The sequence below is a fragment of the Cricetulus griseus genome, chromosome 7, assembly GCF_003668045.3.
Source record: "Cricetulus griseus strain 17A/GY chromosome 7, alternate assembly CriGri-PICRH-1.0, whole genome shotgun sequence".
Classification (NCBI taxonomy): Eukaryota; Metazoa; Chordata; class Mammalia; order Rodentia; family Cricetidae; genus Cricetulus; species Cricetulus griseus.
In genome coordinates this window covers 119,045,263-119,071,193 of record NC_048600.1, presented here as the reverse complement: position 1 = coordinate 119,071,193, position 25,931 = coordinate 119,045,263, and the positions used below count along the sequence as shown (strand labels likewise).

The window sequence follows — 25,931 nt, the reverse complement described above, 5'->3', positions numbered from 1 at the left end:
CTTTAATCCCAGCACTTGGGAGTGACATGCCTTTAATCCCAGCACTAAGGGGATGGAGACAGAAAGGGATATGGCTGGGCAGAGAGAAGAATAGGAGGCAGTCTGAGGAGGCAGTCGAAGGACATGATCGTTCCTCTGGTCTGAGCATTGATAGAGGTAAGAACTTTAGTGGCTGGCTGCTTTGCTTCTCTGATCATTTAGCTTTTACCCAGATAGCTGACTCTGCATTTTATTATTAAGACCAAAGAGAATTTGTGCTACAGCAGCTCTAGCCTTTTGGTATTAGAACTCCTTCAGCATTTTAAAACAGAGTATTTAATAAAATGGGATATTTAAGAGTTTTATGTATGTAGGTTAAACTGCAGGGAAGAAACAATATGCTACCTTTGCCTACTCCTCAAAGGGGTACAGCACACACTCAAAATAACTCAAGAAAATTAACTTCCATTTACTGATTTATGTGACATAGCATAAAGACTGAAAGACCCAGGGAAAACTCTATTTGTATACTCAATGTGACAAATATGATTAGACAAAAAAGGTACATCTAATACAACAGATTTGAGGGGAAACTCATCAAGGCCTGCCAGGATTCTTCTTGGCCTCACTATATGGGGTCTTTCCTCATGTATAGGGTAGCACCCATTCTAGGATGGTGGTCTTCAGAGAATTTCTTTATGGCTAGCTCTTACACAAAAGTTGAGATTAGAATAGTATTTCTAGGTTTTAAGAGAGAGGGTTCTCAACTTCCCATGACCCATAAGGAAAAGAAAATTTTATTCTATGGCCTGCATTGGGGCAGAGATTGGAACAGGACACAGAACAAAAGAAATATTGAAATACACTGATCTTCAGACCCTTCAATGTCCTTCAATTCAAAGTACTTGGTAGTCAAAGAACCATACAGGGTATACTGTTTCCTGAACATCAAATTAGTAGTAACAACATTAGGAATTAAAACTCAGATATTGCCTTTTTAAAGTTTTATTTTATATGTATGTGTGTTTTCTGCATTGATGTCTGTGTATCATGTGCATGCCTGGTGTCTATGGATACCAGAAGAGGGGCTGTGAGTCATAATACGGGTCCTCTGCTAAGGCAACAAATTCTTTTAACTACTGACCCATCTCTCCAAGCTCCCTACTCCTTTTCTAAAAATTCTTTTTGTTTTTGAGATTTGTTTTTTTTTTAAATGTATATGAGTGTTTGCTTGAATATGCATGTAGTGCCCACAGATGCCAGAAAAGGGTATCAGATGCCCCTGGGACTAGAGTTACAGGTAGTTGTGAGCCACCATGTGGGTGCTGGGAATTGAACCAAGGTCCTCTGAAGAGCAGCCAGAGCTCTTAATTGCAGAACCACCTAGGCAGTCAAGCTCAGGTGTTTCCAGATATGACAATGGAGAGGTAGTTCAAGTGATAGAGTAATTGCCTAGCATGCATAAAGCCCTGGTTTCTTTTCCCAGCTCCAAATAAACTGGGCATGGTGGTATATACCTGTGGGAAACACGAGACCCCCCCCCACACACACACACATACAACACTACCTCACATGCATAACCCCTGGAAAACTACTGTAGGCTTGTGATAGGATAAGCTTCATGTTTTAAGGTGATTATAAAAAAAAAATCTTTAAAACATCCCTAGTTCCCCATAGTATATAGTGAAAACCACTGAAACGCCAAGTTTTATCAGTGTTTATCTCTAGATGACTCAGATCCACCTGTTCCTTGTCTCCCACTGCTCCCAGACTAACCAAAGCATCTGTCTTCTTTCACCTAGACCACCACATTGGAATATGTGGTTTCCAGGATCCAGTCTTGTCCTTCTAGTCTGTCCTTCTCACTGCAGCCAGTATAGTTTTTGACAATGCAAATCTGAATATGTCATCCTATCTCTTCATCATTACTTAAAAACCTAATGATGACATGCTGGAGAGATGGCTCAGGGATTAAGAGAACTGCCTGTTCTTCCAGAGGTCCTGAGTTCAATTCCCAGCAACCACATGGTGGCTCACAACCATCTGTAATGTAGTCAGGGATACATGCAGGCAGAACACTGTATACATAACAAATAATTCTTTAAAAAAAAAAAACCTAATGACTTTTCACTCCAACATCCAGTCTCTTCTCCAATAACTTGGTTTGTATTGCTTTTATTTTCTTGATAAAATGTCTTTATAAATATATTGAAAATTGTATTTCTACTTAAAGTACTGTTCTAACTTAAAAACTGAAATTTAAGCCAGGCATAGTGGTATACCCAGCATCAAGGAGACAGAAGCAGGGGTATCTCTGGTCTACAGAGGGAGCTCTAGGACAGTCAGGGCTACATAGAGAAACCCTGTCTCAAAAAAACAAAAGGTGGCACACACCTTTAATCCCAGTACTCAAGAGGCAGAGGCAGAGGCAGGCAGCCTGGTCTACAAAGCAAGTTTCAGGACAGGCTCCAAAGCAATACAGAGAAACCCTGTCTCAAAAAACAAAAAATAAAAATAAATGAATAAAAAATTAAAAAGCCAAGTTGGAGAGTTGGCTCAGTGGTTAAGAGTACTTATTGCACATGGTAGTTAATAACTGTGTTGTTTGTTGTTGTTTTCAAGACAGGGTTTCTCTACAGCTTTGGAGCTCGATCTAGAACTCACTCTGTAGACCAGGCTAGTTTCAAACTCACAGAGATCATTCTGCCTCTGCCTCCCGAGTGCTGGGACTAAGGGCGTGCACCATCAACTCTGTTTCCAGGATGTCTAATGCCCTTTTCTGGCCTCTGAGGATACCAGGCAAGCACATGATGCACATACATGCAGGAACTCACATATAATACATAAAAATAAAAAAAGCCAAGGTGGAAATTTCTTAGGTTCTAAGGCATTCAGATTCTTAGAACATTCTGCATAGGATCTTTGCTGGGCTGGTGGTGGTTCTGAGTATCATGAGAAAGCAGTACTGGACAGGAGGTGGTGTTTCATGCCTTTAGTCCAGCACTAGGAAGGCAGAGGCAGGCCAGCCTGGTCTACAGAGTGAGTTCCAGGACAGCAAGGACTGTTACAGAGAAACCCTGTCTCAAAAAACAAACAAACAAACAAACAAAAAGCACCACTCCTCTGTGGAGTCTGCATCAGCTCCTGCCTCCAGGTTCCTGTCCTGACTGCCTTCAATGATGAATAGTGATATGAAGAACTAAGCAAAATAAACCCTTTCGGCCTCAACTTTTGGTTATAGTATTTCATCACAGCAATAGTAACCCTAACTAAGACAGACCCTGATAAGTATCCGGAGGAACAATGTTATATAATGTACAAACCTGATTTAGAATTCTTTCCTGGGGAGGCCTAGTAGCAACTGCATAACTTCTTTGCTACTCAATCATAGATGCTGGCATCTTCTATGAAGTACAGGGATTTTTCAGGAATAAGAAGTCTATGTACAAAACTGAAATGTACACCTGACTCCTAATTTGACAGGTCCCCTATAAATATTCAAACAGATGTCTGAGGAGAGCACTTTCTCAGGGATGTTTAAAATAAATTTAATCATGCCATCATATTATTATATTCTAAGGTCCTCAAGGGTCATTTCATGTCCTCTCTTCCCCACATAAAACCATAGCACATTAATTTGCATAGTGATAGCCAATGACTATTTGACGATTGTTTAATAGTTGAACATTTTAAATGTGAGCACATCATATATACTGGGACAGGGAAGAAAAGAGAAATACTCACTGACAGAGAGGTGCCTGCTTCTGGGCTCAGGAGCTTGATAGATGGTATTTATATCCCCTGCAGACTGGGAAGGCTTGATCCGAACCTGCCTGGACACTCCAGAGTGGGGAGAGGAACTGGTCTATAAGAGAGAGGGAAAAGTGTGAGCTAGATCTTTAGGTAATCAGGTCTGTGAAGAATCTTTGTCTTCCCTTAGGGCTCCTCACATTCTAAAGGCACCTTTTAATATATGGACTGCCAGGCTTTTTGCTAAATCCCAATCCTTAATCTGTCTTGGCAAATTACTACTTCCTTGATGTACTTTTCACAGCTGCAGTGATATGTAAGTACTATACTCTGGTGCCCCAATTCAATGGTGATGAACCAGATACAGAATAACAGGCATCTGTGTAATAATCTGCCAAACAGGAAAGAGCTGTAAATACCCTCTCATAAAGTTATTTTTCAGGAGGTTGAGGAGGTGGCTCAGCAGTTAAGAGCACTTGCTGCTTTTACAGAAGACCCAGGTTCAGCTCCCAGTACCTACATGGCAGCTCCAAACTATCTAACTCCAGTTCCTGGGGACCCAACACTCTCTCTGGCCTTCTCAAGGACCAGCACAAATGTGTAATACATATACACAGGTAAAACACAAAAATAAAACTAAATCTTAAAAAAATATCTAGCTAGCTTAGAAAGAACAGCAGGAAACTATTTCAGCAGCAAAGTCTTCTACTGTGAAGGTACAGTGATGGTATTCCGCCCTACAAAATTCTGGCTACTAAATATGTATTTTTAATTTTTCTCCCTTTTTGAGACAAGGTCATACTGGTGGTCCAACTGGCCTTGAACTTGTGATCTCCCTGTCTCAGGTGCCTGAATGCTGGGATTATAAATATGTATCACCATGCTAAGCTAAATACGTACTTTACAAAGTCATCCAGGGGACCATATGGGTCCTAGGACCTTGTTGCCTCCAGGGCCATACTGTACTGCCACCAGGGCCATGGTGACACCCAGGCCTGAGCTGCTGCTGAGGGGCTATGTCTGTGTCCATGTTCCTGCTACAGCTGGGGTCTGTGATATTCATGGCCCGTGTTGCCACAGGGGGTCATAGGAACCACGCATGTTGAAATCCAAGGGCCATGCTGAGCCAGCCCCTCCCTTCAGCGGCCCTGGGATAAGTGGCCATGCCCCTTACTAGACACTACAGCAGGAGAGCTGGCCCCAATGGCATGAGCTTAGGCGAGCTGACTCTGCCCCTTGCCTGAGGGGGGCAGTCCCAGCGGCCCAGTGGTCCCAGTGGCCCTGGACCAACCAGCTTAGCTACCATGTAGACCCACATCCTGGACCTTGGGTTGGCCTCCCTAACATCTACCCCACCTATGACTTACTGGAATACATAAAGGAACTGGCCATTCAGAACAGGATCCCCATGACTTGGGGCAACAGTAGGATAGCTGAGGAATTTCTCGGTGAGGGAGTCCACTGACAATGGTGTGCCAGAGGCTTTGAACCAAAACAATGACTCACTGCAATGAATGTAGATAGGGCCAATTAAACAAAAGGGTATACTATGTGATACACCACAGCACACAATGCCACTAGGATGAAGGAAGAGGTGTTGGAAAGAGGATCGAGGTATTTTGCTGTTTGCTTTTAATTGTTTTGGGGGGGTGTTCCACTGGTGATGCTGCTGCAGGGGTTAGGGAGGATATGGAGTGACTGGAAGGTGAGCGGAACTGGGGTGCATGATGTTAAATTCCCAAAGAATCAATAAAGAACTGTTTTTTGTGTGTGTGTATGTGTGTGTGTGTGTGTTTTCTAAGTTTTTATTTATTAAGTATACAGTCTCTGTCTGCATATGCCCTGCACGCCAGTAGAGGGCACAAGATCTCATTCAAGGTGGTTGTGAGCCACCCCATGTGGTTGCTGGGAATTGAACTCAGGACCTCTGGAAGAGCAGTCAGTGCTCTTAACCTCTGAGCCATCTCTCCAGCCCAAAGAATTACATTTTAAAAAACAAAACAAAGTCACTCAGGGGGGTTGAACAGCTCAGTGAGTAAGGGTGTTTACTTTGCAAGCATGAGGACCTAAGTTTAGATTCTAGCACCTTTGGAAAGAGTCAGACATGACTTTGTGCTCCTGTAACCACAATATGCGAATGGCAGAGACAAGAGGGTCACTGGAGCTTGCTGGCCACTAGCCTAGTTCCAGGTTTAATAAAGAGACCGTCATTTAGGGAAATAAGGTAGAGTGTGATAGAATAGATTACAGGATGTTCTCCTCTGGACTATCTGCATTTGCACATACATGTGCACATATAACCCCCCCCACACACACACACAAAGAGAGAGAGAGAGAGAGAGAGAGAGAGAGAGAGAGAGAGAGAGAGAGAGGTAACTCAATCTGCCCCTTCTTCCACAACTATAATAATTACTCCCTCAGATTACAATAACAACCTCAGCTGCTTCAAAGTACAAAGGTTTACATGTAAATCATCTTGGGTTCATGTTCAAATGGGAAAGGCTGTTAAGTTGGAGGTCAAAGACCTCAGAACAGGGTCAGTAGCCTTCCTGTACTCACGCTTATTTTATGCTAGCCCAGTCATACCACCAAGGTGAGAAATCAAAACAATAGGTGGGTCTTGACACTGAGAAAGCTTAAAACTGAATATTGAAAACAAGAAAAGAAGAGTGCTAGCAAGAGTAAAAATAGGAGCTACAATTTGGGCCAAAGTTTTTAGTTGCTTCTTCTCTGTATTGCTTCTACCTCCCAACAAGGGGAGGGGGGGAAGTACCACATAAACAATCTCTATATCCTGTCTTTCAGGAAAAAGGCTTCCCGCTTCCAGGGGCAAGTTCAGCTGCCAAGCAGCCTGCCTGTTACATGTAAGGTTGTCTTCACAAACTGTCTTGTTTTAACAGGAAGTCAGAACCAAGGGGAAGTGAATGTTCTTGCTGAAGCCTCCGATGTGCAATAGCTCTCTGCTGAGAGTCAAAAAGGAAAAAACAGTCAAAACCACATTCTGGGGATAAGGGCAAGGAGGGGCCCGTAGCCCTGAAGTTAGGGAAGGAGCTACATGAAGAGCGCCCAAGGTCATCTGCTTAGACACAATGCCTTTCACATAGTGGAGATCGACTGGCTCTTGGCAGCCTGGATTTGAAATGTATCAAAGAACATATACTCTAACCTTCAGTTTCAAAAATCTATAAACTGGGGGGTGGGGCTGGAGAGATGGTTCAGCAGTTGAGAGCATAGGCTGCTCTTCCGGAGGGGCAAGGGTGGATCCCAGAACCCACATGATAGCTTGAACTGCCTGAAACTTCACTTCAGAGGATCCAACGCCCTCTTCTGGCCTCCATGGGCATCAGGCACATACGTAGTGTAGGCAATACACAGAAAATAAAATAAAATAATTTTAAAAAATCTAAAAGCTAGAAAAAAATTAAAGCTAGGCTACGGATGTAGTTCAGTTGGTAGCACGCTTACACAGAGCCCTGGGTTCAATCTCAGCACTGAGTAAAACTAGACAAGGTGAATGAAGTACACCTGTAATCAACCCCAGCACTGAGGAGGTGGGAACAGGAGGATCAAAAAGTACAAGGTCATCTATCTATCCTCAGGTACATAGTGGGTTCAAAATAAGCTTGGGTTAGAGATGGCCTCAAAATAAATAACTACATAGTAACAAAGGCTGGACGAGGCAATTACAAAACATGGAGATCCACAGCAGAGAAACAAAATGCTAATATTTATCAGTGCTATAGGAACTGGAGACCACAGATAAATGCTGGAGCAGTGTGCTTCAGTGTGATCTCTAGTGCCAATCTATGAACTGGTAGCACACTGGTCCTCTCTTAGGTAACCATAATGACAGTAATCCTAGAAACACTTTACAGAAATTTGGTAGAGTAACTATATCAACTAAATATAACTAAAAACTACAGTCTTATAATTTATAAGTGTCTACTTTTTCTTTTTTGTTTTGGCGGATGGGGTCAGATCTAGGTCCAGGGTCTTAGATTTATTAGGCAAGCATCCCACCACTGAGCTGCCTATAAACCCCAGTCTTTCTACTTTATATTTTACATTTCACTTTTACATGTTTCTTTTTTTTGAGACAGGGTCTCTATTATGTAGCTGTCTGACTGTTCTGAAACTCACTATGTAGGACCAGACTGGCCTTGAGTTCCCAGAGATGTGCCTGCTTCTGCCTCCCCAGTGCTGTGATTAAAGCTGTATATTAACAAGCCTAGCCCATTTTGCTTTTCAAATTAAATAAATAAATATGCAGCTAATAAAAAAATGGAAGAAATTACAAGCACAAAATTACTATTTCATGTGCATGTATACACAGATGTGGATAACATGTATTAATAATGGATATCTTTCCTTAATGACTCAATCTTAAAAAAATAAAACGAATTTATTTAAAAACAAGTATTTATGTATTTACTTATTTCTCTGTGTGCATGTGCAGAGGTAAGATGGCTTCTGTAAGTCAGTTCTCTCCTTCCACCACGTAGGCTCCAGGAATCAAACTCAGGTCATGAGAGTTGGTAGTCAGTACCTTTACTTCCTAAGCCATCTTACTGACCTGTACTTTTATTTCTTTTCTTTTAACAAATTATTTAATTAAAATTATTTAATGGAGTAGAGTCATCATGTTGCCCTGAATGGCCTTTCTAATTTTATTTTGTGTGTATGTGTAAGGGTACATACATGTCATGGCATGTATGTGGAGACAACTTTGGGGAACTGGTTCTCTTTCCATCTATCATGTGGGTCCAGGTTGTCATGCTTAGAGGCAAAAAAGCCTTTACCCACGAAGTGACTCGTCATCCCATCTTTATTTCTTTTCATTATTATTATTTCGGCTTTTTCAGACAGCTTCTCACTGCTGGTGGCCATGAACTCACAGAGATCCACTTGCCTCTGCCTCTCAGGTGCTGGGATTAAAGGAGTGCTCCACCACACCAGGCCTCCATTGTTATTCTTAAATGTAAATCTTTGTTAATGCTAAAAGTAGAAGCAGTTTAAATTTCCTAGTAGTACCCTTACTAAAAGTTACTTATGTAATTATGATACATCTTGTCAAGGAAATTATGCATCATTACAAATTGTAATTATTAAATTGAGAAAATGTGTCCATAAGATCCAGCTGTAAGGCATTTTCTTAATTAGCAATTAACAGAGGAGGGCCCAGCCCATTGTGGGCGGTGCTATCCCTGTGCTGGTAGTCCTGGGTTCTCTATAAGTAAGCAGGCACCAAACAGTGGTTTCACATGCCTGTAATCCCAGCACTTGGGAGGCACAGACAGGTGAATCTCTGTGAGTTCAAGGCCAGCCTGGTCTACTGAGCGAGTTCCAGGACAGCCTCCAAAGCCACAGAGAAACCCTGTCTCAGAAAAAAACAAAAAACAAAAATCAAAAAAAAAAAAAAAAAAAAAAAAGAAAAGAAAAGAAAGCAAGCAGACCGAGAAGCCATGAGGAGTAAGCAAGTAAGCAGCACCCCTCCATGGCCTCTGCATCAGCTCCTGCACCAGGTCCTACCCTGTTTGAGTTCTTATCCTAACAGTGAAATGGAAACGTAAGCCAAATAAACCCTGTCCTCCCCCACTTGTGTTTTGGTCACAGTATTTCATTGCAGTAATAGAAACCCTAACTAAGACAGAGTTTAAAAAGTACTCTCCGGGAGATGGCTCAGCAGTTAAGAGCACCGGTTGCTTTTCCAGAGGTCCTGAGTTCAATTCCCAGCATGCACTTGAGGGGGGTTGCAGCTCACAACCATCTGTAATGGTATCCGATGCTCTCTTCTGTCTGATATTCTCTTCTGTCATGCAGGCATACATGCAAATGGAGCACTCATGTACATAAAGAAACTATATTTTAAAAAAGCAGTCATGAATTATTTAAAGGGTGGAAAAGTATCACAAAACAATGATACAGCTCCTATTCTTAGGGATTTTGTAGCCCTTTGTGATATATCTTAAAAATATGCAACAAGAAGGCAATAACTAAAAATGTGAACTATTATGAAAACTACATCCAAACTGAAGGAGTAAGAAATAGTAACAGTTACAGCAAGAATACTGATAACTATAATAGGTAAAATCAAACTGGTTGCTAAAAAAAACAGAAGACAGGATGAACTAACTGCAGACAAGGAAGGAATATGGCAAAGGAGGTGAAAAAGATAGGACTGAAGCTAAAAGCAAGGAACAGTTGGTGATTGTGTGGTGTGAATGAGAATGGCCTCCATAGGCTTCTAAGTTTAGATTTGAATGCTTAGATTAGAAGGATTAGGGGATGTGGCCTTGCTGGAGGAAGTGTGTTCCTGGGGGTGGGAGTTAAGGTTTTAAAAGCCCATGCTAGGCCCAGTGTCTGTTTGTCTGTCTGTCTGTCCATCCATCCATGTGTGTCTCCCTCTCTGTTCCTCCTCCCTCCTCTGGTCTGTTGCCTGTGGATCAAGGAGTAGCTCTCAGCTATTTCTCCAACACCATGCCTACCTGCCTACATGCTGCCATGATAATGAACTTTCTTTTATAAGAGTTGCCTTGGTTGTGATGTCTCTTCACAGCAATAGATCAGTGACTAACCTAGATGCTAGGCTACATTGGTTGACCGATTCATTCATGTGCTGAGTATAAACCCAGAGTCTCCCAAATGCTAGGCAAAGTGTATCACTAAGATACATCCCTAGCTGCCTTAGGCTTCATTTAGATCTTACCTGATAGGCTAGTAAGGAATGACACAAAAGAGCAGGTGAGTAACTTAAAAGATAAATGAAATGGTATGTATCTACTTTGGAATATTTCCCCAACACATCCAGACAAAGGATACATTTGAGATTAAGAAAATCTCTCTTTGCCACGTGTGGTGGCGCATGTCTTTAATCCCAGCACTCAGGATACAGAGCAGGTGGATCTCTGAGATCAAGGCCAGGCTGGTCTACATAGTGAATTCCAGACAGCTAGAGTTCATAAATATGAGGGAGTAGGGAAATGGTCCAGCAGTTAAGAGCACTCGCTGTTCTTGCAGAGGACCTGGGTTCAGTTCTAAACACATACATGGCAGCTCACAATTATCCATAATTTCAGTTTTAGGACTCCATTCCCTCTTTTAATTTACATATACCCAGGTATGCATGCATGTGGTGTACATACATACATGCAGCCAAAACACTCATACACATAAAATAAATCTAAATAAATAAATGGGGCCTGGTGTAGTGGTGCCTTTAATCCCATCACTCAGGAGACAGAGGTAGGCAGGTCTCTTGAGTTTTAGGTTAGCCAGGGTTACATAGTGAGACTCTACCTCAAAAAAAAAAAAAAAAAAAAAAAAAAAAACACCAAAAAACAAACAAACAAACAAAACAGCAGCATAAGGGCCAGTCCACCTAAACTATTCTGGTAAGCTATGTCCATCCTTCTTATATAACTATTCTAACTGTCTACTGTCTTCAAGTGTAAGGAAAACAAAGAGTACCAAGAACATGCATCTGCATCGATGGCTAACAGGTCAAGATGGAAAGCATGCTCATAAAATGTACACCCTATGAATCGAGTAGAGGAAATGGTATAAGAGGGAATTCCCAAACAGTTGGTGAAGCCCTCTAGCCTACAGCCATTTTTTTCCAGTGAACAGAAGTAAAAGTATATTTCTCAAATGTGTCTCAAAGGCAAGGCAAGGTTACTGAGTTGTGGGAGTTGGGTTCAAAAAGCATGTGAGTCTCAAATCCTTGATAGCCAATCCTTGTAGCTAACCAACACCACACAAATATCTCTTATTTAGATCAAAATATAATCAAAGTTTTATGTGTGTGTGTTTATTTTTTTTTCTCCTTTATCATGAAATGTTTTTCTCCCCCCAGTGCTTTTAGTCAAATAATCTTTTTTGAAACTGACCCTAACAATCTGGCTCCCAGTAAAATTAAATGGTCACTGATGGGGCTGGACTGAATGTCATATTCTTATTTTGGCAATGGCTAAGAAACACAAAATCCTGTCAAGTAAATAAGGCAATACTGAAGGAACTTAAGCTTTGTCTTCAGTGACAGGGCTACTTACATGGTTTCTATCTTGGGATAACAGTAGTATCCTAAGGCTTTTCATGCTTGAGCTTCTATCCAAAATGTCAATTGCTTTATCGAGATCATCTTGGTTTTTCAACAGGATGGAGAGCTACAACAACAGGACACAGAAAAAAATAAATCACACAAAATACAAATCTATATTAATGTTTTAGTTTGCAAAAACCAATGATCTGTTTACAGAAAAACAATCTCATTGGATCCTATAAGGTCTTAAGAAATCCTGTTAAAAATATAAGGTTTGTTTCCTCTCGGTGTGCAGTAATTCCTAAATAGATTCACAGAGTTGTACATTCAGTTTTCAGTCTTAAAATGGTGTCATTACTTATCTCTTATGCCCATTTATATGCAGCCACCAGCATATTTTCTATCTCTACAGATTTGTATTTTTGAACTTTTAATATAAGTGGAATCATACAGTTCATATATATGATTCAATTCTTTTTTTTGGGGGGGGGGCAGGATCTCTCTATGTAGTCCTGGTTGTCTTGGAACTCACTTTGTAGACCAGGCTGGCCTTGAACTCACTGAGATCTTTCTGCCTCTGTCTTTGCCTTTTGAGTGCTGGAATTGAAGGCATTTCACCACCATGCCAGACCTCTTTGTTTTAAACTTTATTTTATGCATTTATGTGGGCTCGTGTGCATGTGTATATGTACCAGATGCATGCAGGTGCCTATGGAGACAAAAAGAGTACACTGGATGCTCTGGAACTGCTTGTGAGCTGCTTGATGTGGGTGTGGGAACTGAACCTGAGTCCTCTGCAAGAGCAAGTAGTCTTATCTGCTCAGCCACCCCTATGGTCCCTTGATTGAAGTCTTTATTTTTTTAAAGAGTGTATTTAATTTTTTAGTATGTATACATGTTTTGCTTGCATAGGTACAGGTGTGTCTCATGTGTGCCTGGTACTTTTGGAAGTCAGAAGAAGGTATTAGATTCCCTGAAACTAGAATTCTGGATAGTTGTGAGTCACCAAGTGGTGCTGAGAACCAAATCTGCACTCTCCAGTCCCTTGATTCAATTTTTGAAGTTTTAGTCTTAAGCAGAGACAACGGCACACACCTATTATGCCAGTACTCAGAAGGTTGAGGTATGAGAATTACAAGTTCGAGGCCAGCCTGCCTGAGGTACATAATGCTTTCCTTTCTAAGAGTTATAAAGTATTTCTGCACAGCAACTGAAACCCTAAGACAGCAGTGCTTAATATCATATAATATTTAAAGTAAAAGCCAGGACTAGAACTGAAAAACAATCTCCTCTGTTCCCAGCCCATGTAATTACTGAGAAGATATCTGAGAATGCAGATAGCTCTCATTTACTGTTACATGCAGAGGACATTATGAGTACTAAGACGGGTCTGTGTTTGAGGTATGTGTGTGCACACACCACAGTGCATTTATGGAGGTTAGAAGACAACCTCAGATCCCATTGTTCACCTTCCCCCTGGTTTCAAACAATCTCTTTGCTGTTTGCCACTGCATAAGCTAGATAGATGACCCACTATGTGCATCTAGGGACTTTCTTGTCTCCGATTTCCATCTCGCTGTAGGAGCACTGGGACAGACGTATACTAGGTGCCTGGTTTGTGCAGGGGTTCTCTGAATTTGAACTCAGGTCTTCATATTTGGACATCAAGTGCTTTACCCACTGAACCATCTCCGTAGCCCAAGTACTTAATATTAAAGATGCAAAAATATGCTTTGCCTAGGACCTAGCAAATGTCAGAACTTATATGTGTATGCTAAAAACAAAACTGAAACAAAAGCCCAATTAACTTGTTCAGATCCCCAGTTAAAGAGATAAGAACTCTAAATTCCAAATTAGAATAGATAATCAGTACTAAATTTAAAATAAAATCTCAAAACTATTCATTAAATGGGAAAATGTTTTATAATTCATATCATATTGCAGAAAAGTTCCTTCTTGAGAAACAGAACTAACAGGACTAGGATGTAGTTCAGTTGGTAGTGTGCATACCTAGCATTTAAGAATGCACTACATTCAAGCCCCAGCAATGCATCAAGAAAGCACAAGGGCTGGGCGTTGGTGGCGCACGCCTTTAATCCCAGCACTTGGGAGGCAGAGGCAGGCGGATCTCTGTGAGTTTGACGCCAGCCTGGTCTGCAGAGAGAGTGCCAGGATAGGCTCCAAAGCTACACAGAGAAACCCTGTCTCGAAAAACAAAAACAAAAACAAAAAACAAAAAACAAAAAAAAAAAAAGAAGAAGAAGGAGGAGGAGGCACAAGGGATGTATACCTAAAATCCCAGCCCTTGGGAGGTGGAGGCAGGTAAATCAGAAGTTTGAGGCCAGCCTGAACTCCATGAAATTGGAAAGAAACAGAAAGACAGACAGATGAGGGGGAGGGGGGGGTTGGATATGTGAACTTCCAAAAAAACTAGGTAATTTTGCCAGTATATGAGTCTGGTACATAGACTATATAAGAACTCTTACAATTCAACAATAAAGGCTCAACTTTTAAAATAAGCAAAGGATTTAAGTAGATAATTGTCCAAAGACAATGTGTACATGGCCAACAAGCATAAGAAAAGATGCTCAACATCACTAGTCATTAGGGAAATACCAATCAAAACCACATGTCACAGCGTTTCACATGTACTAGAAGGGCTATCAGAAAGGGAAAACAGAATATGTTGGCACACACTGTAATTCAAGCGCTCAGGATAGTAGCTCAGAGACAAAGTGCTTCTCTGGTATCAAAGATTGAGAAAAGGGAGAAAGAAGGTATAGGAAATAAGTAATGGTAAGGTTGATGGAACAATTTCAGTTCTCATACATTATTGGCAGGACTATTTAATGGTATAGACATCACAAAAACTTGGGAAGTTAAAAAGTTGCTGTACCTAGCAATTTTACTCCTAGGTATATGTAACAACTGAAAACACATATTCATATAAAACCTTATACACAAATGTTCATAATCACCAAAACTGAAAGCAACTTGATGGATACATAAAAAGTGGTATATACAGCCAGGTGATGGTGATGCATGCCTTTAATCTCCACACTTGGGAGACAGAGGCAGGCAGATCTTTTGAGTTCAAGGCCAGCCCGGTCTACAGAGCAAGTTCTAGGACAGTCAGGGATATACAGAGAAACCCTGTCTTGAAAAAAAAAGTCAGAAATAATAAAGTGATATGTATCCATGTAACTGAATTTTTATTATTCAGCCACAAAGACCAACAAAGTACTGATGAATGCTACTATATGAAAACTCAGGCTTTGTGGAAGAAGTCAGGCACAAAGGCTCTATATTGTATGATTATACTTACATGAAATAATCAGAATAACCAAACCCAAAGATACTGAAATTAGGTAAGTGGCAACTAAAATATGGGGAGAGAAGAGACTGGGCAATGACCCATAATGGGTCTAAAGTATGTCTTCAGAAGATGAAACTGCTTTGAAATTAGCTGGTGGTTTGGGCTGTATAGCTCTATGAATTCAACAGAAACCCCAATGAATCTTAAAGTTCTGGGCTGATAAGTATATTGTGTCTCAATAACTATTACTACAAAATACATAGTAAACTATAATCATTCTTTATTGGGTATTCTCAAATCCTGATAATCAGAGTTTAAAGGGAGAAAAGAAAGGAATTGAGGGTTGGTTTCAGCCCTGGCTGTCCTTGGGCTTCCAATGTAGATCAGGCTGTCCTCAAACTCACAGAGATCTTCCTCCTCTGTTCCTGGGTATTGATTTTAAAGGTGTAGGTCAGTCACCACACACAGTAGAATTGAGGTATTTAAAATTAACAAAACACAGCCAGGCAGTAGTGATACACACCTTTAATCTCAGAACTGGGGAGGCAGAGGTAGGCTGATCTCTGAGTTCGAGATCAGCCTGGTTTACAGAGTGAGTTCCAGTTACACAGAGAAACCCTGTCTCGAAACCAATAACAAAACCAAATTGATCAACTCCAGATCACTGACCTAAATAAATCTAAAAGAACATGTACTAATGTAATTAATAGGAATTCTTGATACATAGCTTTAGAATTAACATCTACATAAATAAATAATGTTTTGAATAGTCATTTTGTTGTCAAGAATGGGGATGGTGGTGGTATGGTGGCACACTTAGGAAGCAGAAGCAGAGGATTTGCAGCGTGAATTCCACACCAGCCAGAGCTGCATAACACAAAAGAGAAGGAAGGGGAAAGAGTCTGAAAATGAACTGGAATTCTTGAATGCATGTATACATGTGCATGGGTGGTGGGATGTACTTGGACATAAATGTGGAGGTAGAAGTGGATGGTAAAAGCTTCCTCAGTTGTTCTCCACCTTATTTTGAGAGTTTCTCACAGAGCCTGAGCTCAGTGATTTCCATAGACTGGCAGGCCACCAAGCCCCAGGGATTCTTCTGGTTCTGCCCTCCTAGCCCCAGGCCTTTTATGTGGGTGTTGGGGGATCTGAACTCAGGGTCTCATACTTGCAGGGCAAGCAGTTTGCCAACCAAGCCTGCCTCTGCCTCCAGAGTGCTGGGATTAAAAGGCATTCACCACCGCTGCCCAGCACCACCTTTGATTCATGATGGAAAAATAACAGAAAGAGGAAAAAAGTACCAAGTCATCTACAGAGTCCTTTGTTTCTTCGGTACTGATGAGCTCAGCAATGTGAACTCCAGCCTCTCATGTAATGAGATTCAATCTCCTTTTTAAGGAGATTCATATTCTAGATGGAAAATGTTTTAGTTTATGTGCCTTAAAATATTTGCATATAAGGCCGGGCGTTGGTGGCGCACGTCTTTAATCCCAGCACTCGGGAGGTAGAGGCAGGTGGATCTCTGTGAGTTCGACGCCAGCCTGGTCTCCAGAGAGAGTGCCAGGATAGGCTCCAAAGCTACACAGAGAAACACTGTCTCGAAAAACCAAATAAATAAATAAATAAATAAATAAATAAATAAATAAATAAATAAATTTGCATATGTATTTTTTATAAACTATAGTTAGTGATTTACTTACCAAATTTGCCATATTTCAAAAATTTACCCTTAAAAAAACTAAAGATCACTGGGTGTGGTAGTGCATGTCTCTTGTAATGCCAGCACTGAAGAGGCAAAAAAAAAAAAAAAAAAAAAAAAAAAAAAAAAAAAAAAAAAAAAAAGGCCAGCATGGGCTACTTAACAAAATCTTGTCTAAAAAAACCCCAAAACCTTCAGCACCTCAGGCCAGGTGTGAGTACACACCTGTAATCCCAGCACACAGGAGCCTGAAGTAGGAAGATCATGATTCAAAGATAGCTTTGGCTTTATATTCAGACTGTCTTAAAAACAACAACAAAAAACTTTCAACATGCATACACAGACATCTCAGCACCCACCAATTTCAAGACTAAACTACAGAGAAAATTTCTAATTTGTTACCAAATATGAAACTACACAGTAAGAGGGTTAAGGATGTGGCTCAGTGGTAAAGCATTTGAATAGCAGACTCAAGTCAATTGTCCCCAACGTTTTCCCCTAAAGATACATGTTTTCTATTACATAACCATGAACAGATGTCTTTCAGACTAATAGAAACCAATTGTAGCTTTTATTAAGAGCTAGAAAAATAAAGTAATATTCAAAAGAATTCCTTCCTAGGTGAAATTTGGAACGGGAATAAATAAAGACTATTGGGGAAAGGAATGGAATAGTTAATCAATGGATTAGATGCTAACTTTTAAAACAAGCTATGATTAGAATTAAACTCTGAGAGAAGATCCTAACCTTTATGAACATAATAGATGATCTATCTCATAGTTCTTTACACCTTCCCAGGTTCTGTTGAAATTTCCACTTTTGTTAAGACTGTGCTGAGGAAAACAATAACAGCAAAAACCTATTACAAACAAACAAAGCCTTGGCTCTGGTACCATATCTTTTCCCACCATGGGATAAGATGTTACTAAGTAAGGAGAATACAAGTAGCTACATAATTTCTCATTTAGTAAGTAAAATTCCCAATTGTTGCAGTTAATAAAGAGGCTCCAGAAACAGAAAACATGCAGATGATATTAAAGAAACAAACTAAAAAAAATTTAGGCAAGATGTGAAAAAACTGCACATGGATGCCCCCCTTGGCCTTTCTCCATCTTCTTACCTCATTATTCATGTAATGTAAATCAAGAGGCTGCCCGAATACTGTCGTCACCTTGTGCTCCACATCTTCGTATCTCACAGGTCGGCTGAATGCTATAATTCTAAAAGAGAGCAAGAATGTTAACCAACATTTAAAATTTAGAAAGTGTCTTAGTTCCTTTTCTATTGCTGAGAAGAGACATCATAACCAAACAACTTACAAAAGAAAGCATTTAATTGGAGGCTCGCTTCCAGTTTCAGAGAGTGAGTCCATGACCACCATGGTGGTGGGGCAGGCAGGCGCGCATGGTGATAGAACAGTAGCTGAGAGCTTTTATCTCTCATCCACAACCAGCAGAGTGAGACTGGGTCTGCTGTGGGCTTTTGAAACTCCCAAAACCCACTCCTAGTGACACACCTCCTCCAACCCACACTTCCTAACTCTTCCTAAACAGTCCAACCAGAAATCAAACACTCAAATATATAAGCTGATGGGGTGCATTCACACTCAAATAACCACAGAAAGTAATTCTGCTGTCAAATTTGTCTTCTTGGGCTGGTGATAAAGCTAAGTGATAGAACACTTGCCCTGACAACAAAAATTTAAACTCATGTCCAAAGCGGTAGGGCATACTTTTAATCCCAGTACCTGGAAGGCAGTGGGATCTCCGTAAATTAAAGGGCAGCCTGCTCTACAAACAGAATAAGAGGCCAGCCAGGGCTGAATGGTACTGAGGCCTTGTCTCAAGCAAACAACAACAAAACAAAAAACAACAACAACAACAAAAAACTACTAATAATAAACAATAAACCATCAATGAAATTAAACCCCAAAAGTGAAGAAAATCGGGGCTGGAGAAATGGCTCAGAGGTTAAGAGCACTGACTGCTCTTCCAGAAGTCCTGAGTTCAACTCCCAGCAACCACATGGTGGCTCACAACCATCCTTTATGAGATCTGGTGCCCTCTTCTGGTGTGCAGATATACATGGAAGCAGAATGTTGTATACTTAATAAATAAATAAAATCTTAAAAAAAGTGAAGAAAATCTATAAAAGATAGGATTGGTTAAAAAAATTAAATTTAAGAAAATTTCGAAGGTATAGGGCTAGAGAAATGTCTCTGTAGTTAAGAGCACTACTTACTCTTCCAGAACCAGGTTTGATTTCTAATACCCACCCACATTATGGCTCACAAAGGTTTATAACTTCAGTTATAGTGGATCTAAAACTGTCTTCTGGCCTCTGTGGTCATCAAGCACACAAGTGGTACACAGATATACATGCAGGTAAAACGCCCATACAAATAAAATAAAACAAAATAAAATTTAACTTAAAAAATTAAAGTTGGGATTGGTGGCATAAGCCTATCAGCATTTAAGAGGCTGAGGCAGCAGCTGGAGAGGGATCAATCAGCAGTTAAGAGCACTGGCTGATCTTCCAGAGGACCCAGGTTCAATTCTCAGCACCCACATGACCGCCCACATGGTCTCTCTCCAGTTCCAGGGGTTCCGACATCCTCACACAGACACATGCAGGCAAAACACTAATGCACATAAAAAATATTTTTTTTAAAAAAAGACCCTGAGGCAGGAGGATCTCAAGTCCTAGGCCGGCCTGGGATACAAAGTTAGGTCAATGCCTGCCTGAGTTATACAGTGAGATCTTGTCAACTCCCACACCCTTGAAAGAAAGAAAAAGAGAGGGAGGGAAGAAGGGAAGAAGAGAAAAATCAGTAAGAAAAAGGCAAAGCCCAGGATGATGGCTCACATCTGTAATCCCAGCACTCAGGAAGCTGAGGCAAGATATTCAAGGCCAGCTTCAGCTACAAATAAGAATGCTCTGAATCAAGGAGGGGGAGGGGGATGCAGACAAAAAGCAACAACATAAAACCAAAAGACAAAAACCAACCAAACAAAAACCAGGAAGATGAAGAAAAGGAAAGAAAACAAACAAAAATCAATAGGAAAGTAGAAAGAAGCAAAAGCCACAACAATGAACAGAGATTGCTATGAATGGCTAGTGCATTCTCATTATGCCCAGGTAGGGCAAGTCAGACTAGTGGTAGAGTAGACATGCAACCATAGACTCTATGTTTCTTGCCTTCAAAGCTGACCAGAAGACCATTTTTCACATATTAAATGTGCCCGCAGAGTGGGAAGGGGTATTAATCAGAAGAAGCAAAACTCACAAAAGAGAAGGCTCTAATTCAGTAGGTTTTAATAAAATCTAACCAGATAATTTCTTTCATTTTCTTTTATGCTAGGTAGACTCAAATCAATGAGCAGTATAAAAAGTCTTCCTCATCTAGAATTGATATTCAATATGGTAGCCACTAGCTACATGTGTGACCACTAAAATTTAAAATTAAAATACGTTCAAAATTGGCTCCTTGCTGGGCATGGTGGTGCATGCCTTTAATTTCAGTACTTCAGATGCAAGGACAAGTGGATCTCTCTGAGTTTGAAGCCAACCTGGGTCTCCAGGATAGAGAGAGAGAGACCCTGTCTCAACAAACAAACAATCCAACAACAAAAATAACAACAAAAAATTGGTTTCTCAGTCACATATCACATGTAGCTAGTAGACACTGTAATAGATAATGCAGATAAAGAATATTTTCATGATAGCTATAAGTTCTGTTGAACAACTTTGATAGAATATCAATGTAATCTAATCTGTTCTTTGGAAATTACACTGACATTTTAATTGTCTCCACTAGGAAATCTATACTGTAATAATCCTTTTTTTTTTTTCCTTCTCTCAAATCAATCCTCCCAATCAGTAGTACTGCTAGGTGCTATATATCTGGGCTATCTAGATGGAGGCATACCTGTAACCTTTGGAGAAACATTCTCTGTTAATGCCCAAGGGTCAATCACATTCCTCTTATTAGGGCCTTAGCAAAAGTTGAAAGGGGACCAACATTTCCATAAATACCTCTGCACATCAATGTGTAAATGGTGCCTGAGGAGGCCAGGAGAGAGCACTGGATCCCCTGGAACTGGAGCTAGGATGTTAGCTACTATGTGGGTGCTGGGAATCAAACTCCGTCCTCTGGAAGAACAGGCAAAACATCCTAGCTCCAGTTCCAGGGGATACAATACCCTCTTCTGGCCTCCTCAGGCACCAAGTACATAAGTGATGCACAGACATATATGCAGGCAAAACACTGACACACATAAGATTAAAAAATAGTAATAAAAGAAGGAAAAATACTACTTCCCTGTAAAAACTAAAAGTCCACAATGACTCTCTTTACAAAATCATGAAAGATGAAATACATGAAATTTGTGCTTGCTTCGGCAGCACATATACTAAAATTGGAATGAAATACATGAAACTAGAGATGCCTGGCACAACTTAAGTTTTGCTGTTTGGTAGTAACTCTCTCAAGTCCTCAGTTGTACACATAGCACACAATGAAATGCCATGGTTCCTGAAAACAACTCCATTAAAAAATGTAAATTTTTCAAGACCTTGATACAGCATTCTACAGCTCAGGGCTTCAGAAGGCCATTCCTGTCTGACTACCTTAAATACTTGTGGTTTCCATCTGGCAGCTTCTCTGAAATCAAACACATACACTTTCACAGTTTTAAGTCTTCTAACAGAAACTACACACCACTTTGGGAACAGGGAATTCAGAGACCACAACTACATAATTAAGCTCCAACACAACTGAGCTTTTGATTACAAATCTACCTCTGAAAGTCTCTGGTGCTCCAAGTTTGGTCATTCCTCAAAAATACAGTCAGGTCAGATAATAAAAAGCGCCAATGATGAAGTAGAATTCAAATTCCTTGCTTCTGGCAGGGCACAGGGTATGCAACTGGGGGACAGGGCTCAGATCTCTGTGGTAATATTCTGTTTATGATCTAACAAATAGAGCTTGCCTGAAGATCAGAGTGCAAAGCTAGCCACACTAGTTAGCCATAGAGACCAGGCAGTGGTGGTACACACCTTTAATCCCAGTACTCCCAGACCACCGTGGGCTACACAAAATTGATTCTGTCTAAAAGAGAAACAGAGCTCACACTAAGGTGATCCCAGCACTTGGAATAACACACCTTTAATCCCAGCACTAAGGTGGTGGAGACAGGAAGGGATATGGGTAGGCAGAGAGAGGAATATAAGGCGGGAGGAGACAGGAGCTCAGGGCAGTCTGAGCAGTGGTCAGTCTGAAGCAGTCTGAAGATGTAGTCTGAAGCAGTCTGAGGAAGCAGTCTGAGGCGGTCAGTCTGAGGACAGGATCTCCCCTTCAGTCTGAGGTAGAGGTAAGAGCTCTAGTGGCTGGCTGATTTGCTTCTCTCATCTTTCAGCTTTCCCCCCTTTAATGTCTGACTCTGGGTTTTTATTATTAAGAACAAAGAGAATTCATGCTACAGCTCTCCCTCCTTCAGGTTAGAATAGCCCCAGAACTCAGGAACCCTGCTCTGCAGACTATTGTTTCCACAGCACTTTGGCCAGGAAGCTCTTTCAACCTTGTATGCTTCTCTGACAATGGGTCTTTTTGAGGGACAGTAGCACCTATCCATCTCCTTTGGGGCTGGCTTCAAAGCGGGCTGAAATGCATCAGCTGCAGAAAACTCTCAGAATAAAGAAAAGGAGTCAGGTACTGTAGGCATCTACAGTAGGGCTCTGTAACCTTCTTGTAGGGATGTTGTTTACCCCTCTGTGGTGCTTTGAATGAGAATGTCCCTCCCTATAGACTCCTGTTTGAATACTGGATCCCCATTGGTGGAATTGTATGGGAAATATTAGGAAGTGTGGCCTTGCTGGACAAGCTGTGTCACTGGGGGTGGGGGATGGGGGGTGGGGGGTGGAGGGTGGGGATGTTTTGAGGTTTCAAAAGATTCCCACCATTTCTCCTTACCTCTCCACCAGCAGCTGTTGCTATTACCATGCCTTTACTCCCCTATCGAGGACTCTAATCTTCTGAAAGTGTAAGCCCAATTAAACTTTCTTTTACAAGTTGCTTCCATCATGGTGTTTTATCACAGCAATAGGAAAGTAACTAAGGAAATGCACAAAGGAAAGGAGAAAGAAAGAAAAGCATGGGAGAGAGAAGCAAAAGGGGTATGAGTAACAACACTGAAAAAAACACTTAGGTGCACAGAGGCCTAACCATCCACAACATAGGCTCCTAAATTCTCCATCATGAGCAGAGAAATTAAGTGAAATCACATTTTTCTCCACTGAGAATTTCCACCTTGGCTTTTCACAAGACAATTATAACTAAAATATTAATTTAAAAGTTAATTAAAAAGAAAAGGTTTTATTACTAGAGGTAGTTTTCTGAGCTCAGTGCTTCCTCAGGACTTCAACATACATTAACAAAACTACTTTATCAGAAGGCAACTTACCGTCTCTCCCCATTGTGTTCAAACTTGATTCTGACGTCACTCTGTCAAAGGGAATAACAGATAGGTTAGAGAGTTCTCTTAAGTTTCCAGTAAGCCATGGATAATCCCTTAGGCATTGTGCAAACATTACCATTAATTAAACACCTAATGGCTCCTGTTCCAATTTCTCTGCTGAGAAAGACCATTCTTTTCTTCAAACTTGAAAATTCTGCTTTAATCTCTCCCCCTTTTTTCCTTCAAAAATTTTTCATACAATGTATTTTGATCATGTTTTCCCCTCCCCCAACTCCTCCCAGAACCTCCCCACCCAACTTTCTATTCTTTCTTACTCTTTCAAAAAGGAACAAACAGACAGACAAACAGAACCACTGTGGTGGTTGAACCTAGAATGGCCTCCATAGACTCATGTGTGGATGCTTGGTTCTTAGTTAGTAGAACTATTTGGGGAAGATTAGAAGGGTGGCTTTGTTGGAGGAGATAGGTCACTCAGGGTGGGCTTTGAGGTTTCAAAAGGCCATGCCAGGCTTAGTCTGTTTGTCTGGCCATCTCTTTCCCTCTGCCTGCTGCGTAAGGATGAGGATGTAGCTCTCAGCTACTGCTCCATGCCAGGCTGCTTCCAGCCATGATGGTCGGACTAACCCTCTGAAGGTTAGCAAGACCTGTAAGCAAGATCCCAATTAAATGCTTTCTGCTCCTCCTCCTTTTTTTGTTTTTTGTTTTTTGAGACAGGATTTCTCTATGTAGCCCTGCTGTCCTGGAGCTCACTCTGTAGACCAGGCTGGCCTGGTATTCAGAGATCGGCCTTCCACTGCCTCCCAAGCACTGGGACTAAAGGTATGCACCACTGCCCAGCAAATGCTTTCTCTGTAATGCCTTGGTCTCTTCACAACAACAGAACACTAAGACACTGATAAAAACACAAAAATCAAATCTAAACAAAACAAAACAAACCACTAAAAGGAAAAAATGCCAAAATGAAACAAAAAGTTCACACACACACACACACACACACACACACACACACACACACACACACACACACACAAAAAAAGTTTAATTTGTGTTGGTCAGCTACTCCTGGGCATGAGGCCTGCCCTGGAGTGTGGTTGATATACCCAGTGACATTCCATTAAAAAAATACTGATCTTTACTTTATCAACATGTTTTTTTTTTTTAAAGATTTTATTTATTATGTATACAACATTCTGCTTCTATGTATATCTGCACACCAGAAGAGGGCACCAGATCTCATAAAGGATGGTTGTGAGCCACCATGTAGTTGCTGGGAATTGAACTCAGGACCTCTGGAAGAGCAGTCAGTGCTCTTAACCTCTGAGCCATCTCTCCAGCCCCCTATCAACAGGTTTTAAATAATGACTTTGTGTTTATATTTATATGATGTGTGCACATGAGTGTGGGTGTGTTTGGAGGCCAAGGGCATTGAATCTTCCTGGAGCTGGTGTGGTGATGTATTGTTTATGATCTAATAAAGCTTGCCTGGATCAGAATGCAAAGCTAGCCACAGCCATAGAGGCCAGTGGTGGTACACACCTTTAATCCCAGCAGCCATACTAGTTAGCCATAGAAGATGGGCAGTGGTGGTGCATGCCTTTAATACCAGCACTAGAGACTAAGACAGAAGCAGGGTCTCAGAGCTGGCATTCAGGCTTAGGCTATTAGTCTCCAGCCACATTGAGGACAGGATTGCCCCAGCCTTGGTAGAGGGTTTGTAACAAAATTCCTAAGTGGCCACTCCTGGTTGGTTGCTATGCCCTAACATAATAGCTTTCTAGTTTTATACATCCTCTATTTCTACAAAGGTCTCTGGATTTCTTTACCTATTGCCTCCTGACCATGATAACTTTACTTTTGGGGGATGGAGAGATGGCTTAGTGGTTAAGGAGTATTCAAGTTCCATTCTCAGTACCCACATCACGAAGCTCACAATTCCAGCTCTAGGGGCTGGAGAGATGGCTCAGAGGTTAAGAGCACTGACTGACTGCTCTTCCAGAGGTCCTGAGTTCAATTCCCAGCAACTACATGGTGGCTCACAACCATCGGTTATGAGATGTGGTGTCCTCTTCTGGTGTGCAGATATACATAGAAGCAGAATGTTGCATACATAATAAATAAAATCTTTTTAAAAAATTCCAGCTCCAGGAGATGCCTTTAATCTCAGGTACACATGCATATACAGACATAAACACATAAATAATAGTAAAAATACTATTCCTTTTTGACTGATCCAGCTAAACAAAACAAGAAATCTTGCTGCTGACCTTTTTAGTTACAAATAGTGTCAGGTTACTTATTATCTCTGTGTCTGTGTTTACATCTGCAGAATTGCTATGAGAACTAAATGAGATAATACTAGGAAAATATCTGACATGAAGTAGACAAGCAATAAATGTTTTTTTGCTCTATAACTGATGCTATTATTACATCTGTCATTGATTTCCCACAATCCTCCCAAGGTTACCCCAGTTGGAATAAAGTAGGAAACTGCACAAATAACCTTATTTATTGTTCCTACTTGATCCAAAGTGACCATCCCAGGTAGCCTATAAATTCTGGAAGGACAAGGATTATTTATCTAGCTTCTGTATCCCCATGCCAAGCAAAGGAATGGCATATTGTATGTGTGGTTAACAACATCTGTCAAATGAATGAATGAATTTAAGAACAAAA

At 40.9% G+C, this 25,931-nt stretch overlaps 1 protein-coding gene across 4 annotated transcripts in view; it reads right to left on the bottom strand.

The window, feature by feature from the left end:
* The window catches only part of Map3k3 (mitogen-activated protein kinase kinase kinase 3), a 73,800-nt gene that overhangs the window by 23,684 nt on the left and 24,185 nt on the right, over window positions 1–25,931 (bottom strand). For all 4 annotated transcript variants that reach the window (XM_027427841.2, XM_027427838.2, XM_027427840.1 and 1 more), the window contains 4 exons: window positions 23,244–23,284; window positions 17,903–18,002; window positions 11,778–11,891; window positions 3,724–3,844 (listed from right to left, as the gene is read on the bottom strand). In XM_027427841.2, the coding sequence (XP_027283642.1) occupies window positions 3,724–3,844; window positions 11,778–11,891; window positions 17,903–18,002; window positions 23,244–23,284 (376 nt within the window). The remainder of the gene's footprint in view (window positions 1–3,723; window positions 3,845–11,777; window positions 11,892–17,902; window positions 18,003–23,243; window positions 23,285–25,931) is intronic.